The sequence below is a fragment of the Ranitomeya variabilis genome, chromosome 5 (assembly GCF_051348905.1).
Source record: "Ranitomeya variabilis isolate aRanVar5 chromosome 5, aRanVar5.hap1, whole genome shotgun sequence".
Classification (NCBI taxonomy): domain Eukaryota; kingdom Metazoa; phylum Chordata; class Amphibia; order Anura; family Dendrobatidae; genus Ranitomeya; species Ranitomeya variabilis.
The window spans coordinates 646,142,795-646,159,904 of NC_135236.1; the positions used below are offsets into that span (position 1 = coordinate 646,142,795).

General features: G+C 43.2%; 2 protein-coding genes across 3 annotated transcripts in view; one reads left to right on the forward strand and one right to left on the reverse strand.

Annotated features, from left to right (window-relative positions):
- Positions 1-16,281, forward strand: part of SLC6A7 (solute carrier family 6 member 7) — a 236,192-nt gene extending 219,911 nt beyond the window's left edge. The window contains exon 14 of the mRNA XM_077266327.1: positions 16,121-16,281. Within this exon, the coding sequence (XP_077122442.1) occupies positions 16,121-16,147 (27 nt within the window). The 3' untranslated portion in view covers positions 16,148-16,281. The remainder of the gene's footprint in view (positions 1-16,120) is intronic.
- Positions 1-17,110, reverse strand: part of CAMK2A (calcium/calmodulin dependent protein kinase II alpha) — a 251,630-nt gene that overhangs the window by 2,782 nt on the left and 231,738 nt on the right. For both annotated transcript variants that reach the window (XM_077266328.1, XM_077266329.1), the window contains 2 exons: positions 3,186-3,280; positions 1,627-1,855 (listed from right to left, as the gene is read on the reverse strand). In XM_077266328.1, the coding sequence (XP_077122443.1) occupies positions 1,627-1,855; positions 3,186-3,280 (324 nt within the window). The remainder of the gene's footprint in view (positions 1-1,626; positions 1,856-3,185; positions 3,281-17,110) is intronic.

Below are 17,110 nucleotides of genomic sequence, written 5' to 3' on the forward strand. Positions count from 1 at the left end.
TAAAGATCACCTGGACAAGCCAGAAAACTATTGGAACAATGTATTAGATGTTTGAGACCACAATAGGGATTTTTAGTTTAATTGAGAATTATTATGGTCGGAGAATAAAAACACTAAATTACAGCATAAAAACATCAAACCACATGTAAAACATGGTGGTGGTAGCATCATGGTTTCTCCCTTTTATGCCGCATTTGGGCCAGGATGGCTTCCATCCAGATAAAACAATAAATTAAGTATTATGCCAGTAAAATAATATGTCAGGACATGTATCCATGTGCTGAATCTCAAGAGGACATGGGTCATGCAGCTAGACAACAAACAAAGCACACAAGTCTTTCTACAAAAGAAGGGTCAAAGAAGAACAAAGTTAAAGTTTTAGAATGGGAAACTCAATACTCACCCTTTTCGTTAATCCACCTTAATTAATAGAATCCACCGTAATTAATAGAAATGTTGTGAAAAGACCTTAAGAGCGCAGTTCATGGGAGAAAACCCACAAACAAAACTGAGGTTAAGCTGTTTTGTAGGGACAAATAGGCTAATTCCTCCATGCCGATATGCAGGACTGATCAACAATTACTGTCACATTTTCATGCAGGTTTTGCTGCACAAGAGGTTAACACTAGATGCTGAAAGCAAAAGTTCACACTCATATACTGTACATGTGAAACTGGATAATTTTTCTCATTTAAAAAATGACAATTAACTAATATTTTTGATTATTTTGTTTGATTTGGTTTCATTTTTCTACTTTTAATCCTTATGTGAAAATCTGATGTAGTTTTAAGTCAAATTTATGCAGAAGCATGGCAAAAACTGAATAATTTCACAAACTTTTAAAGCTTCATTGTAATTCAGACTCTAAAGTACATTAAAACTACAATTCCAGAATTTGGACTCCAGAATGTATATAGATCCCAAAGCTCAAAATAGTCACCAAAATAAATTCAGATCCTAAAGCCCTAAATAAATACAAACCCTTGACCTGCAAATAAGTAATGTAGTTCCTGAAATAAATACAGACCCCAGATTAGACACACACCCTAGAATAAGTACAAGCCCCTAAAATTACACAGATGCAGGAACCTAAAACAAACAAAACCCTAAATAAATAAGACTCCACGTCAGAACGCAAAGTAAATACAGATCCTAGATCTGAGCCTAAAATTCAGACCCCAGATTCTGAAATAAATTCATATGTCAGACCAGAGAGCTCAGTTGAAATCTTAGAACACAGATGCCAGAGGAGACCCCATAAACAAAAAATAAATCCCAGACCAGAAACCAGAATAAATACAGACTCAAGCCCAGACACGTGAATAAATCCAACCTAAGACCAGCCCCTAGTAAATAAAGACCACCGAATACTGCAGATCTAAGGCCAGAACCAAAAATAAATTATGTGCAACTCCTTCAACAACCCCTGCATACAGCTGTATCTATTGACCATTACACTGGTGGTCTAGAGGTGGAGTGGCAACGCTATGTGCAACCAACAAAACGAAAACTGACTCTGGCACTTCTGTTCTACAGGGAAAAGCTAAGAGGGTAAACCAATAATACATTTTCCTGTCTGTAAATACTTAATGCTTGAAAAAGAACAAAAGAAATAAAGGTTCTTACTGTGGGAGAACAGAAGGAGCGCCCGATCGGTGGAAATGAACATTTTGCCATTTGCCATCACGGCGGTGCCAAATACATGTCTCCTCTGACTGAGCAGTGCGGGGGACACCACTGGTATCCAAATATTGAGTGATACGGATGTAGGCAATGCAGGCGGACTCGTCTCCCATCAAGTGGATATGGGGATTGAGGATGGTTGTATGAAGGGGTTTATTGCTTCGAGACCACACTAAGAAAAAGATAAAAAATATTATGTTGTTACCTATTTTTATACCTTTAGATTTTTATCCATTACAAGAACAGCTTGAAACCACGTATTCAACTTCTTAAACTGTAGGTCAGTGTAGATGCATGACAATTATAGTCACTGGGCTATGTTAACGGGATTTTTTTAGTATTAAAAAACTAGATCTGGATTAACCCCTTGAGGAACTCTTTAGCTTGGCTTTGGACTGCCTGTGTAATCTCTTTCAATTAATTTTACCTGACCTTCCGGGTTCTTACCCGAATGTCCTTGACAACGTCTTTGAGTATGATTCTGTCTGTCCTTGGTAATGATTATCTAGTTAAGACATGGCTTAAAGTAGCACCTCAAGTTTTTTTTTTAAACTTTCAATACCGGATAGTTATCAGTAATGTATGTTAATTGGGTGTTCTAAAATACTTACCGGTTGCCATCTTCAGCTGTTCCTTCTGCTGCTTCAGCCCTCTTCTGCACGTGACCGAAGTTGTCACTAGCCGGTGTTTTCTCCAGTGTTGGCTGGGCAGACCGGAAGTCACTTCTCAATGCAAGTCTATGAGACTCAGAAGTAGGCTCTCATAGACTTACAGTACGAGAAATAGTAACCATTAGTAGTGACTTCCAGCCAGTAAGAGCTTTGGTCACTAGATGTTGAAGGAGGATCAGAGTGAAGCCGGAAACAGTAGAAGATGGGCATCGGTAAGTATCTTGAAACACACAGGAGCATACTTTACTGGCATCTATCCAGTGGTGAAATAAAAAAATTACGGTTGATCTAAGTGGAACTTTATTTGGTTTTTCCCTCACCTGGCCCCACTACTGTGAAGACAACCAATCTAAGGCTCCTACAGTGAAGACTCCATATAAAGGGGTTAAAGCATAAAAACCTGAGACTCTCTTAGCCTCTGCTAAACAGAGCTGGCTTTCCGCTGACAGATCATTACAATCTCCTGATGTACACCTCCAACCATTGCAACTGCTTAAGGGGAAAAACCTTTTATATCATTTTTGCAATTGGGTTTTATTAAAAATGTTGCAGTTAACTTATTCTACAGACAACAATGCGAAAGAAACAAAAAAACCTGAAGGGGCAAACATTGCAAAATCTTTAGTGAAAGTCAAAAAAATGCAAACATTATTTTTAGCCCTAAATAAATGCATTTAAGTGTTAAATATTTTCCGCAAAGCTGGTAATATCTTTTAATTTTTCCTGCTGTCAAACAAACCACTTATGACATCTAGAATACGTATTTTGCATACAATGCATTTATTTAAAATTATTAGCTTACTTTATTACAGAAAGTTGACGGTAACTCACAATTTTCGAAATAGAATCGATGAAAGTCTAGACCCTCCACCAGGTTTCCCAATGCTTCAGGTTCAAATGCTGTCATTCCAGGGTCACACATTTTACTATAAGAGACAGAAAAAAACTGGAACTGAATCCTTAAATAATGTCATGATGTAACATATCATTATGGAGAAGTTCTGCCAGTAAGAGAAAACCTGACTGTCATGCCTAAAGTTTATGAGATTGTTGGACACCAAAATGTGTTATTATATAGAGTTGGGCTGAAATTTTATAAAGATTGTCTGTGGGAATTTGGGTCATTCTGCAAACATGGAATTTGTGAGGTCAGGTCTTATCAGAGCAGCACCAAGGATAACTGTGTCCCAATCCCAAAGTATTGGACTTGAGCTGTTTGGTCCATCTAGTGATCAAGGATCATATTTTGGTAGCGTTAATGTATCACAGTGACTGCACATTTGTACATTGTTAGCAGTGGGTGGTCAGAAGGTTACTCTGTGAAGAAGAGCTTGACATAAAGTCTCAATCATAAATGAAGCAGGTTGTGGCAGGAGACAACATGCTTATTGCTTACCAAAATTTGTGTTGGTTCCCATTCAGGAACACTAACAACGGATTCTTGGGTAGATTTAAAATAAATCTTATCCTCTTTTCGTTTAGGATGCCCTGACTGTATCTGATAGTTCAGGATGGTTAAGAAGTTTAGGATATCATCCCAGAGAACCACAGTGACACAAAAGGTTTGGGCAAAAGCCTGCAAGCATCATGCAACCAACTGGATCCTCTAGGCAATACCTTTTGTCCTTTAGGCTGGTGCAAAAAAACAGTATGCCTAAAATAAAAAGTTGGTGTTCTGCAACTGTTCTCATGCAATCCCTGAATCATCTTGTGACAGGTAAAGATCGAGAGGGTCTGATTCACATTTGCTGTTCCAAATCATACAAATGATTTTAAAGGGACTGAAATGCAGCCATCTACATACACTCAAACTCATTAAACCATGTCTTGGTTGGCGGTGAATTGTGCATTGGGTACAATCAATTTTGCTAAAAGTCTACAGTCACTCAATGTGACTGCAGACTTCTGAGTCCTCATAGCTTGTGCACAACAAGCAGTCAGGATTCTCCAGCGTCGGCGGCGAGAGCGTGTGCTCTTATGACCACAAGTATGTGATTTGCATAAATGTGGTCACATGCCGACTAGACATGCCAAGCCTCTCTCAATGCAAGTGAAATGAGGCCGAGCTCGTCTAGTCAGAATGTGGCAGGAAGTATGCAAATCACATACTTGAGTTCAGACATCTGTAGCTGCATAGAGTGAATGCAGACATTTATCAAAAGACTGGACAATCCCTTAAAAAGATTGGCATCTTAGCGTCTAAATCATTAATCAGGTTGGTAACTTTTTCTGCCAAATTTCATTTTAGTTTTGCAATAAATGTAATTACAGTATACACTTTTCAGATGTCCATTGTTCAATAAATTAAGAGATTTGATGTCTCTTGATTCATTGAGTATGTCTGTCATGGGTTAAACGCGATGGAGAGGGCCCAGAAAACCTTGTGATGACAATTGGGTTGACTAATGCGTCTGCCGTCTTTCAACACTTTGTTAATGCTATTTTTAGTCAACTGGCAGATAGTTTTGTTGTGATCTACCTTGATGACATTTTGATTTATTAGACTGACCTAGTGTCACAGCAGGTACATGTCAGACAGGTCCTTCAGATACTCAGACAATAAATTATTTGTCAAACCAGAGAAATGCTTGTTCTCAGTTCAAGATCCTTCATGGACCATTTCTCTGCCTGGCTGCCACACTTCATGTCCTCAAAACTACCAACCCTTATCCTGGGAGACTTCAACATCCCCATTAACAGCCCCACTTCCACATCTGCATCCCAGCTTCTATCACTAACCACTTCTCTAGGCCTCTCACAGCTCTCAACCTCTGAAACACACAAAAACGGTAACACCCTGGACCTGGTCTTTGTCCAACTCTGTTCAATCTCCTACCTAGATAACTCACCACTTCCCCTCTCTGACCACAACATTCTATCCTTCACACTCACAATTCCTCGCCCACCCCAGCACTCTCCTACATACCACACTTTCAGAAATTTACATGCTATTAATCCTCACGCACTTTCAGACTCCCTACACTCATCATTGTCCCAATCTCTTCTTTTTCCTGTCCTGATCTGGCTGTACAACACTTCAATGACAATCTTAGAAGCACCCTTGAACAAGTAGCTCCTCTCACCCTCAGAACCTCCAAACACAGAGTGAAACAGCCCTGGCTCACATCGCAAACCCGATTTCTCCAGCGATGCTCTAGGTGTGCTGAACGCTTATGGAGGAAAACACACACACCAGAAGACTTCATGCACTTCAAATTTATGTTAAAGACCTATAACTCTGCCCTTCACCTCGCCAAACAGACCTACTTCACCATTCTGATCTCCTCACTATCCAACAACCCCAAGAAACTTTTTGACACCTTTCACTCCCTCCTCAGGCCAAAAGCACAAGACCCTATCACAGACATTTGTGCTGATGACCTGGCCTCCCACTTTATAGAGAAAATAGATAATATCCATCAGGAAATCCGCTCCCAGACACCAAGTGCAGTGACTCCCATCCATCCCTGCATCTCCCCTGGCTCACTCTCCACATTCGATCCCATCACAGAAGAAGTCTCCAAGCTCCTCTCTTATTCTCATCCGACTACATGCACCACAGACCCCATTCCCTCACACCTCCTCCAGTCTCTCTCTCCAGTCGTCACAACTCACCTAACTACAATCTTTAATCTCTCCCTCTCCTCTGGCATTTTCCCCTCCTCCTTCAAACACTCTATCATAACTCCATTACTAAAGAAACCCACCCTCGACCCATCCTGCACAAATAACTACAGACCGGTCTCCGATCACCCCTTAAACTCTCGGAGCGCCTGGTCTACTCCAGCCTTACCTGTTACCTCTCCACTCATTCCCTCCTAGACCCTTCACAGTCTGGTTTCCGCCCCCTACATTCGACAGAAACTGCACTTACCAAGGTGACCAATGACCTTCTGACAGCAAAATGTAACGGTGACCACTCTCTGCTCATTCTTCTCGACCTCTCTGCAGCTTTGGACATTGTTGACCTCCCTCTCCTACTCTCTAGGCTCCAGTCACTAGGCATTATGGATACTGCTCTCTCCTGGTTCTCCTCCTATCTTTCTGACCGCTCCTTCAGTGTTCTGTTCTCTGGCTCCACTTCATCTCTTCTTCCTCTCACTGTTGGGGTAACTCAGGGCTCAGTCCTTGGCCCCCTTCTATTCTCCCTCTACACAGCCCCAATTGGACAGGCCATGAGCAGATTTGGCTTTCAGTACCATCTTTATGCTGATGACACACAACTATACACGTCATCCCCTGACCTTACCCCCGCTGTACTACAGAATGCCACTGACTGCAGTCTCCAACATCATGTCCGCTCTCTATCTGAAACTCAACTTCTCCAAAACTGAACTTCTTCTGCTCCCGCCGTCTACTAACCTCCTTAAATCTGACATTTCCCTCTCCGTGGGTGGCACCATAATAACACCCCGGCAGCAGGCGCGCTGTCTGGGTGTTATGTTTGACTCCGATCTGTTGTGAATTTGGATTCTGGGCTCCCCCGGTGGCCGCTTGTGGAATTGGACTTGTCATCCTCTTTCCTGTTTCACCTGATTCCATCAGTAGTGGGTGTCGCTATTTAAGCTCATTTCTCTGGTGGTTTCTTGCCGGTCAACAATGTTATCTGATGCCAATGTTATCTGATGCCAATGTTATCTGATGCCTCTCAGTGCTTGTTCCTGCTTCTAGACAACTACTAGATAAGTTGGACTTTTGTCCATGTTTTGTTTTGCCTATTTGTTCCAGTTCACAGCTGAAGTTTTGTTACTGTGTCTGGAAAGCTCTCGTTGATCAGGGATTGCTACTCTGGCGTTATGAGTTAATGCCAGAGTTTAAGGTAATCTCTGGATGGTGTTTTGTTAGTGTTTTTCTGCTGACCATGAAAGTATACTATCTGTCTTCTGCTATCTAGTAAGCGGACCTCAAATTTGCTAAGACTATTTTCCTGCTGCGTTTGTTGTTTCATCTGAACTCACCGTCATTATATGTGGGGGGCTACTGTCTTCTTTGGAATATTTCTCTAGAGGTGAGCCAGGTCTTATATTTCCCTCTGCTAGCTATTTAGGTCTTAGGCCAGAGCTGGGCATCTAGCGATAATTAGGAAATGCTACCTGGCTATTTCTAGTTGCGCGGCAGGCTTAGTTCATGGTCAGTATAGTTCCATCTTCCGAGAGCTTGTTCCTCTATAGGCTTGCTATGATCTCTGCCTGCAGAGATCACGACAGTTTGACCGGCCAATAAAGTGTTAAAGACCCAGGTTGAGAAAGGAGAGTTATAAGAAGTCTGCTGGAATTTTTTTTTTTTTTTTTTTTTTTTTCCTCCAGTCTGCCTTGCTGCAGTCTTTTTTCTCTCTCTCCTCCTAATCTCTGTATGCTCTGTGTGCACCTGACAATAATGGATCTCCAGAGTGTAACTGCGGGTTTGAATAATCTCATCACGAAAGTACAAAATTTACAAGATTTTGTGGTACATGCTCCGGTATCTGAGCCGAGAATTCCTTTGCCGGAGTTCTTCACAGGGAATAGAGCTAGCTTCCAGAATTTCCGAAATAATTGTAAGCTTTATTTGTCCCTGAAGTCTCGTTCAGCTGGAGACCCTGCTCAGCAGGTTAGGATTGTGATTTCCTTGCTCAGGGGTGACCCTCAAGATTGGGCCTTCTCATTGCCAGCAGGGGATCCTGCGTTACGCGATGTGGATGCGTTTTTTCTGGCCTTGGGCTTGCTTTATGAGGAACCTCATTTGGAACTTCAGGCAGAAAAAACTTTGATGGCACTATCTCAGGGGCAAGACGAAGCTGAAGTTTTCTGCCAAAAATTCCGTAAATGGTCTGTGCTTACTCAGTGGAATGAGTGCGCCTTGGCGGCAACTTTCAGAGAAGGTCTCTCTGATGCCGTTAAGGATGTTATGGTGGGGTTCCCTTTGCCTGCAGGTCTGAATGAGTCCATGACAATGGCTATTCAGATTGATAGGCGTCTGCGGGAGCGCAAACCGGTGCACCATCTGGCGGTGTCTATGGAAAAGACGCCAGAAAGTATGCAGTGTGATAGAATTCTGTCCAGGAGCGAGCGACAGAATTTTAGACGGAAGAATGGATTGTGTTTCTATTGTGGGGATTCTACTCATGTTATATCGGCATGCTCTAGGCGTACAAAGAAGCTTGATAAGTCTGTTTCCATTGGCACCATTCAGTCTAAGTTTATTTTGTCTGTAACCCTGATTTGCTCTTTGTCATCCATTGCCACGGACGCCTATGTTGACTCTGGCGCCGCTCTGAGTCTTATGGATTGGTCCTTTGCCAATCGTTGTGGTTTTGATTTAGAGCCTTTGGAGACTCTTATTCCTCTGAAGGGGATTGACTCCACCCCATTGGCTAATAATAAACCACAATACTGGACACAAGTAACCATGCGTATCAATCCGGATCACCAGGAGATTATTCGTTTCCTGGTGCTGTATAATTTACATGACGATTTGGTGCTGGGATTGCCATGGTTGCAGTCTCACAACCCAGTCTTGGACTGGAGAGCAATGTCTGTGTTGAGCTGGGGATGTAAGGGTATTCATGGGGACGTACCTTTGGTTTCTATTTCGTCGTCCATTCCCTCTGAAGTCCCTGAGTTCCTCTCTGATTATCAAGACGTCTTTGACGAACCCAAGCTTGGGTCGTTACCTCCGCACCGTGAGTGCGATTGTGCCATAGATTTGATACCGGGTTGTAAATATCCAAAGGGTCGTTTGTTTAATTTGTCTGTGCCGGAACATGCTGCTATGCGGGAATATATAAAGGAGTCTTTGGAAAAGGGACATATTCGTCCATCTTCTTCTCCCTTGGGAGCTGGGTTTTTCTTTGTCTCAAAAAAAGACGGCTCTTTGAGACCATGTATTGATTATCGGCTTCTGAATAAGATCACTGTTAAGTATCAATACCCATTGCCATTGCTTACTGATTTGTTTGCTCGTATAGAGGGTGCTAAGTGGTTCTCTAAAATTGATCTTCGTGGGGCGTATAATTTGGTGCGGATCAGGCAGGGGGATGAGTGGAAGACCGCATTTAATACGCCCGAGGGCCACTTTGAGTATTTGGTCATGCCTTTTGGTCTTTCTAATGCCCCTTCAGTTTTCCAGTCTTTTATGCATGATATTTTCCGCGATTTTCTGGATAAATTTATGATAATATATCTGGATGATATTCTGATTTTTTCTGATGACTGGGACTCTCATGTCCAGCAGGTCAGGAGAGTTTTTCAGGTTCTGCGGTCTAATTCTTTATGTGTGAAGGGGTCTAAGTGCGTTTTTGGGGTCCAGAAAATTTCCTTTTTGGGGTATATTTTTTCTCCCTCTTCCATTGAGATGGATCCCGTCAAGGTGCAAGCTATTTGTGACTGGACTCAGCCCTCCTCTCTTAAGGGTCTTCAGAGATTTTTGGTCTTTGCCAACTTTTACCGCCGATTTATTGCTGGTTTTTCGGATGTCGTTAAACCACTGACTGATTTGACCAGACAAGGCGCTGATGTTGCTAATTGGTCCCCTCATGCTGTAGAGGCCTTTCAGGAGCTTAAGCGCCGTTTTGCCTCTGCCCCTGTGTTGCGTCAGCCTGATGTGAATCTGCCTTTTCAGGTTGAGGTTGACGCTTCGGAGATCGGAGCTGGGGCAGTGTTGTCGCAGAAAGGTTCCGATTGCTCCGTCATTAGGCCTTGTGCCTTCTTTTCTCGCAAATTTTCGCCCGCAGAGCGGAATTATGATGTTGGGAATCGGGAGCTTTTGGCCATGAAGTGGGCGTTTGAGGAGTGGCGCCATTGGCTCGAGGGGGCTAGGCATCAGGTGGTGGTATTGACTGACCACAAAAATTTGATTTATCTTGAGACTGCCAGACGCCTGAATCCTAGACAGGCGCGCTGGTCTTTATTTTTTTCTCGCTTTAATTTTGTGGTGTCATACCTACCGGGTTCTAAGAATGTTAAGGCAGATGCCCTTTCTAGGAGTTTTGACCCGGACTCTCCTGGTAATTCTGAACCCACAGGTATCCTTAGGGAGGGAGTAATTTTGTCGGCCGTTTCTCCTGATCTGCGGCGGTCCTTGCAAGAGTTTCAGGCGGATAGACCGGATCGTTGTCCGCCTGATAGACTGTTTGTTCCGGATGATTGGACCAGCAGAGTCATCTCTGAGGTACATTCTTCTGCATTGGCAGGTCATCCCGGAATTTTTGGTACCAGGGATTTGGTGGCAAGATCCTTCTGGTGGCCTTCTCTGTCACGAGATGTGCGAGTCTTTGTGCAGTCATGTGACGTTTGTGCTCGGGCCAAGTCTTGTAGTTCTCGGGCTAGCGGACTGCTGTTGCCCTTGCCTATTCCTAAGAGGCCTTGGACACACATCTCGATGGATTTTATTTCAGATCTGCCTGTTTCCCAGAAGATGTCTGTCATCTGGGTGGTCTGTGACCGTTTCTCTAAAATGGTCCATTTGGTTCCTCTGCCCAAGTTGCCTTCTTCTTCTGAGTTGGTTCCTCTGTTTTTTCAGAATGTTGTCCGATTGCACGGTATTCCTGAGAATATTGTTTCTGACAGAGGTACCCAATTTGTGTCTAGATTTTGGCGGGCATTCTGTGCTAGGATGGGCATAGATTTGTCTTTTTCATCTGCTTTTCACCCTCAGACTAATGGCCAGACCGAGCGGACTAATCAGACCCTTGAGACATATCTGAGGTGTTTTGTCTCTGCTGACCAGGATGATTGGGTTGCTTTTTTGCCATTGGCAGATTTCGCCCTCAATAATCGGGCCAGTTCTTCCACCTTGGTGTCCCCGTTTTTCTGTAATTCGGGGTTTCACCCTCGATTTTCCTCCGGTCAGGTGGAATCCTCGGATTGTCCTGGAGTGGATGCGGTGGTGGAGAGATTGCATCACATCTGGGGGCAGGTTATGGACAATTTGAAGTTGTCCCAGGAGAAGACTCAGCGTTTTGCCAACCGTCATCGTCGTGTTGGTTCTCGGCTTTGTGTTGGAGATTTAGTGTGGTTGTCTTCTCGTTTTGTCCCTATGAGGGTCTCTTCTCCTAAGTTTAAACCTCGGTTCATCGGCCCTTATAGAATATTGGAGATTCTTAATCCTGTTTCTTTCCGTTTGGACCTCCCTGCGTCCTTTTCCATTCATAACGTTTTTCATCGGTCGTTATTGCGCAGGTATGAGGTACCTGTTGTACCTTCAGTTGAGCCTCCTGCTCCGGTGTTGGTTGAGGGTGAGTTGGAGTACGTTGTGGAGAAAATTTTGGACTCTCGTGTTTCCAGACGGAAACTCCAGTATCTGGTCAACTGGAAGGGTTACGGCCAAGAGGATAATTCTTGGGTCAATGCATCTGATGTTCATGCTTCTGATCTTGTTCGTGCCTTCCATAGGGCTCATCCTGGTCGCCCTGGTGGATCTGGTGAGGGTTCGGTGCCCCCTCCTTGAGGGGGGGGTACTGTTGTGAATTTGGATTCTGGGCTCCCCCGGTGGCCGCTTGTGGAATTGGACTTGTCATCCTCTTTCCTGTTTCACCTGATTCCATCAGTAGTGGGTGTCGCTATTTAAGCTCATTTCTCTGGTGGTTTCTTGCCGGTCAACAATGTTATCTGATGCCAATGTTATCTGATGCCAATGTTATCTGATGCCTCTCAGTGCTTGTTCCTGCTTCTAGACAACTACTAGATAAGTTGGACTTTTGTCCATGTTTTGTTTTGCCTATTTGTTCCAGTTCACAGCTGAAGTTTTGTTACTGTGTCTGGAAAGCTCTCGTTGATCAGGGATTGCTACTCTGGCGTTATGAGTTAATGCCAGAGTTTAAGGTAATCTCTGGATGGTGTTTTGTTAGTGTTTTTCTGCTGACCATGAAAGTATACTATCTGTCTTCTGCTATCTAGTAAGCGGACCTCAAATTTGCTAAGACTATTTTCCTGCTGCGTTTGTTGTTTCATCTGAACTCACCGTCATTATATGTGGGGGGCTACTGTCTTCTTTGGAATATTTCTCTAGAGGTGAGCCAGGTCTTATATTTCCCTCTGCTAGCTATTTAGGTCTTAGGCCAGAGCTGGGCATCTAGCGATAATTAGGAAATGCTACCTGGCTATTTCTAGTTGCGCGGCAGGCTTAGTTCATGGTCAGTATAGTTCCATCTTCCGAGAGCTTGTTCCTCTATAGGCTTGCTATGATCTCTGCCTGCAGAGATCACGACACCGATCTCTCCTTCACCTCCCACATACAATCTCTTGCCCGCTCGTGCCGCTTACACCTAAAGAACATCTCTAGAATCCGCCCTTTTCTCACCATGGAAACAACAAAAACCCTCACTGTCGCCCTGATCCATTCCCGCCTGGACTACTGCAATGCTCTATTAATTGGCCTCCCCCTTACTCGACATTCCCCTCTCCAGTCTATCCTTAATGCAGCAGCCAGGGTTGTCCATCTAGCTAATCATTACTCGGACGCGTCTGCTCTTCGCCAGTCATGACACTGGCTGCCCATTCATTACAGGATACAATTCAAAGTTCTTGTTCTCACCCACAAAGCTCTCCACAGTGCAGCACCCCCATACATATCCTCCCTCATTTCGGTTTATTGCCTAGCCGGCCGCTGCGCTCTGCAAATGACTTTCGACTAACCTCTACACTAATCCATACCTCCCACTCCCGACTCCAAGACTTCTCCCATGCTGCGCCAATTCTCTGGAATGCTCTACCCCAAGATATTAGGACCATCCACAATTTGCATAGTTTTAAGAGCTCGCTCAAAACACATATGTTCAGAGCGGCCTACCACATTCACTAATCAAAGTCATTTTATATTTGTGTGTATGTGTAGCCCATTCACTATCTCATCTACCCCCCACCCCCTGAAGATGGCTGGACCATCATTGTAAATACATCATTGTAAATACACACCTGTACTTTGTATCTCCCCACCTCATTGTAGATTGTAAGCTATCTCGAGCAGGGTCATCTTATTTTGCTTTAATTATTGTATTGTTAACGTTGTTACTTATGACTGTTGTGTTTGAAACTGTTAAGCTGTAAAGCACTGCGGAATATGTTGGCACTATATAAAGATTATTATTATCCCTTTTCTGGGTTATTTGTTAACATCCACCAGTTTTCGCATGTATCCAGTGAAAGTTCGAGTGGTACTGGATTGGGATCATCCTGTAAACCTAAATGCCTTACAAAGGTTTTTGGGTTTCGCCAACTACTACCAAAAGTTCATCAAAGAAATTTCGGTAGTGGTCAAACCTTTGACGGATATGACCAGGAAAGGGACAGACTTTTCCAAATGGTGCAGTGTGACCTGGCAAGCTTTTGATACCTTGAAAAGCTGTTTTGCCACTGTGCCAAACCTTACAGCCTGACGTCACTCAGCCATTAATTGTACAATTTTATGGGTCTGAAGTGAGGACTGTATTATCGCAGGGTGCATCTCCTAGTAAATGGCGTGCATTTGCATACTTTTCTAAGAAACTATCGTCTGCTGAGAAAAACTATGACATTGGTAACAGGGAACTCTTAGCACTTAAGTGGGCTTTTGAAGAGTGGCATCATTTTCTGGAAGGGGCAGTTCATCCGGTTATAGTAATCTCACAGATAATAAAAATCTGTTATATTTAAAATCTGCTAAGAGTCTAATATCTAGACAGGCAAGGTGGTCTTTCTTCTTTGCAAGATTTATTTGTTACGTATTGGCGGGGGACTAAGAATGTTAAGGCGGATGCCTTATCCCATTGCTTTCCTGGGAGGGGAGATAATTGTGAATCTTTTCCTATACTACAGAAAGGACTAGTTTTGCAGAAAGAACCTTGAGAAAGAGGTTGTAGACGCTCAGGGGGATGCCCCTGCTACCTGTCCTTTAGGTAAACTGTTCTTACCTATGAATCTCCGTCTTAAAGTTAAAAGTGAACATCATGATTTGGCCACCACAGATCTCTTTACCCTGACCTTGGTGCAAATTTTAATCAAAGAAATTGTGAAATTACATGGGATTCCTACCAATATTGTTTCTAACCGGGGCGTGCAATATACAGTATTTCCAAATTTTGGGGATCCATCTGTCGTTTTCCTCAGCCTTTCACCCACGGTTTAATGGGCAAACTGAAAGCGTTAACCAGAATCTTTAGATTTATTTTAGGTGTCTAGTGTCTGACAATCGGAAGGATTGGGTTTCTTACCTCTAGCTGAATTTGTGGTGAATAACGGTTGTCATGAGTCTACTCGTAAGTCCCCGTTCTTCGGGGCAAACGGGTTTCATCCTCAGTCCAGCTCTTTTAATGGGAATCATTTCTGAGGAATACCTAAAGAGGAAGGGTTTTCATCGTCTTTAATATCTATGTGGCAAGGGGTTCTTAATAATTTGAAGTATGTGGGGTCCAAATATGAGTGTGGCTGATTGGAGACGTTTGCTGGGTCCAGACCTCTGTGTTTGTGGTTTGGTGTAGTTGTCCTTGAGGAACATTAATTTAAAGTTCCCTTTTTGGAAACTGGGTCAAAGGCTCATCAGCCCTTATAAGATTGTGGCCGTTGTCAATCCTGTAGCATTTGCTTTGCTTTGCCACCTACTTTTACATTTCATAATGTGCTTCACCTGTCTTTGCTCAAAAATACATTGTGTCCTCTGAACCATCACCAGCACTAACATCTACGGTCATTGTTGATGGGAATTTGGAGTTTCAGATAGCTAAGATTGTGGATTTTAGCTTGGTTCATCGGTCTCTTCAGTATCTGGTACACTGGAAAGGTTATGGTCCTGAAGAGAGGATGTGGGTACCAGCATCTGATGTACATGTGGTCAGATTGATCTGGTCCTTTCATGCAGCACACCCTGATAAATGCGGCCCTAAGGTTCCGAATGTCCCTCCTAGAAGGGAGGGTACTGACATGGGTTTACCATGACAGAGAGGGATAAGAAGACCACAGCATCTGATTTCATGTACTCCTGCACTGATTAGAAGTATTTCTTCTTCATTTTAAATGGTGCAGGTTTCTGTTAGTAGTGCAGGGGTTAAACTGTTCAGCTTAGAGTCTATGAAGCCTCTCTGCTTTGATTATCTCAGCTGTGCAGTATTGGCCCCTCCCATCTACTATATCTACGCACCTCTGGCAACCTGGATTTCCAGTGTTAAGTCTTGTACTGCCTGGTGTGGAGTTGAGGAGTCGGTTGTTGGTAGAGGCATTTGGAGTATTGTTCTGTAACTATTACTTTAACTTTTTGGCTGTTTGGAAATCATCTTCCTGTCCTATTTGGCTTACATTCCTTTTCTCCCAGTGTTCCCTCTGTTGTCTGTGGGTGCTTATTTGTATGATTGGGATTTTTCCTTTATCCCTGTACGTCCTTCCTTGTTTGTTTAGTTTGTGTATATTCAAACATTATTACTCCCCACTTCCCTGGGTGGGGGAGGGGAACAGATATAGAGTGGATTCAGGAGTCCAGTAAGGTACTTGACCCCAGCATCTTTACCATCAGATGTAATCCGGGGAGCAGAGAAAGCTAGGCCGCCCCTAGTTTTAGGGACAGGGAAGGAGTCCCTGTCACTTGGAGATGCCATGTCTGGGGGCACAACTGGCTCTTCTTAAGGAGACCAGGTGAGTATGCAGTCTTATTGACGTTGCTTTATGGTAAAAAGTTTTCCATGATGCAAGGCTCATTAACTTACCTCCCAGCTTTTACAGAACAGAGAGATATACTACGTGGCATACATAGCACAAATTTTGACCATGCCCCTAGCCACTCCCAAGGCCATACTCATTTACCATTTCTTTCTACTTTGGCAGGACAAGTCAGAAGGGCGGTGGAACTAAAGAACATTCAGAAGACCACTCAAGACAGCAGGACACAGACCCAAAATCTGGGACTATCCCGTTGTTTCCAGGACAGTTGGGACCTATGGATTGCTTTTTTTGTTCATTTGTTCATTGTTGTAGCAGCCAGAACTTTTTCATTTTTTACAAAAGCTTCACTATATGAGGCTTTTCTTTTTTAGGTCCATAAGGCAGTGTTCACATGTTGAATAAATACTGTGTTTTTTGTTTTCTACAGGTGTTCGACTTCGCACCAAACTATTAAATTTTTGCAGATTTCTTTTTAAGGCTTTTCCTCCTTATTTCATGCGTTTTTGGTGTAGATTTCATGCAGTATTTTATTGTATTTCTTTATAGTACAGAAAATCTTTGACTCTGCACTTATAAAAGCAACTGCGTCTTTTACACTCCCCATAGAAGCCTATAGAGAAAAAAAAGCACTAAAAACTGTACAGTTCAGCAACGTCTCTATCGGGTGCAGTTCTCATTAATTTCAAGAGGTTTTGATGTACTCTATGTAGACAAAACTATTGGAACTCACTTCTTAATTATTAAATACCTGATTCTCATGGAGTCCAATTGCTCTGGTGCATAACATCCGACCTCTCGTCATGCCATCGCACTTTCCTTATAACAGTGATAGAATGGCTCATCCTAAATAACACGGTCCTATAATAGGAGCCATCGGCGTGACTGGTCAGTCCATAGAAAAATATTTAGAATTGAGAGTCCTCAAACACTAACACGGTACCAAGATATATTTCTTTCCTGTATGGTCAGTCCATGACATTTCTTCTCTCCTATATATTCTTTCATCATCTGTCAGTGATATTATTGAGAAGTGGAAATAACGGCAGCAACTCAGCCTCGAAGAGGAGACCCCGTAATGTTACAGAGCGGGGTGATAGAGTGCTGTGGAGCAGCAGACAGAAAAGTCACCAAAGCTCTGCTGACTCCATAAGT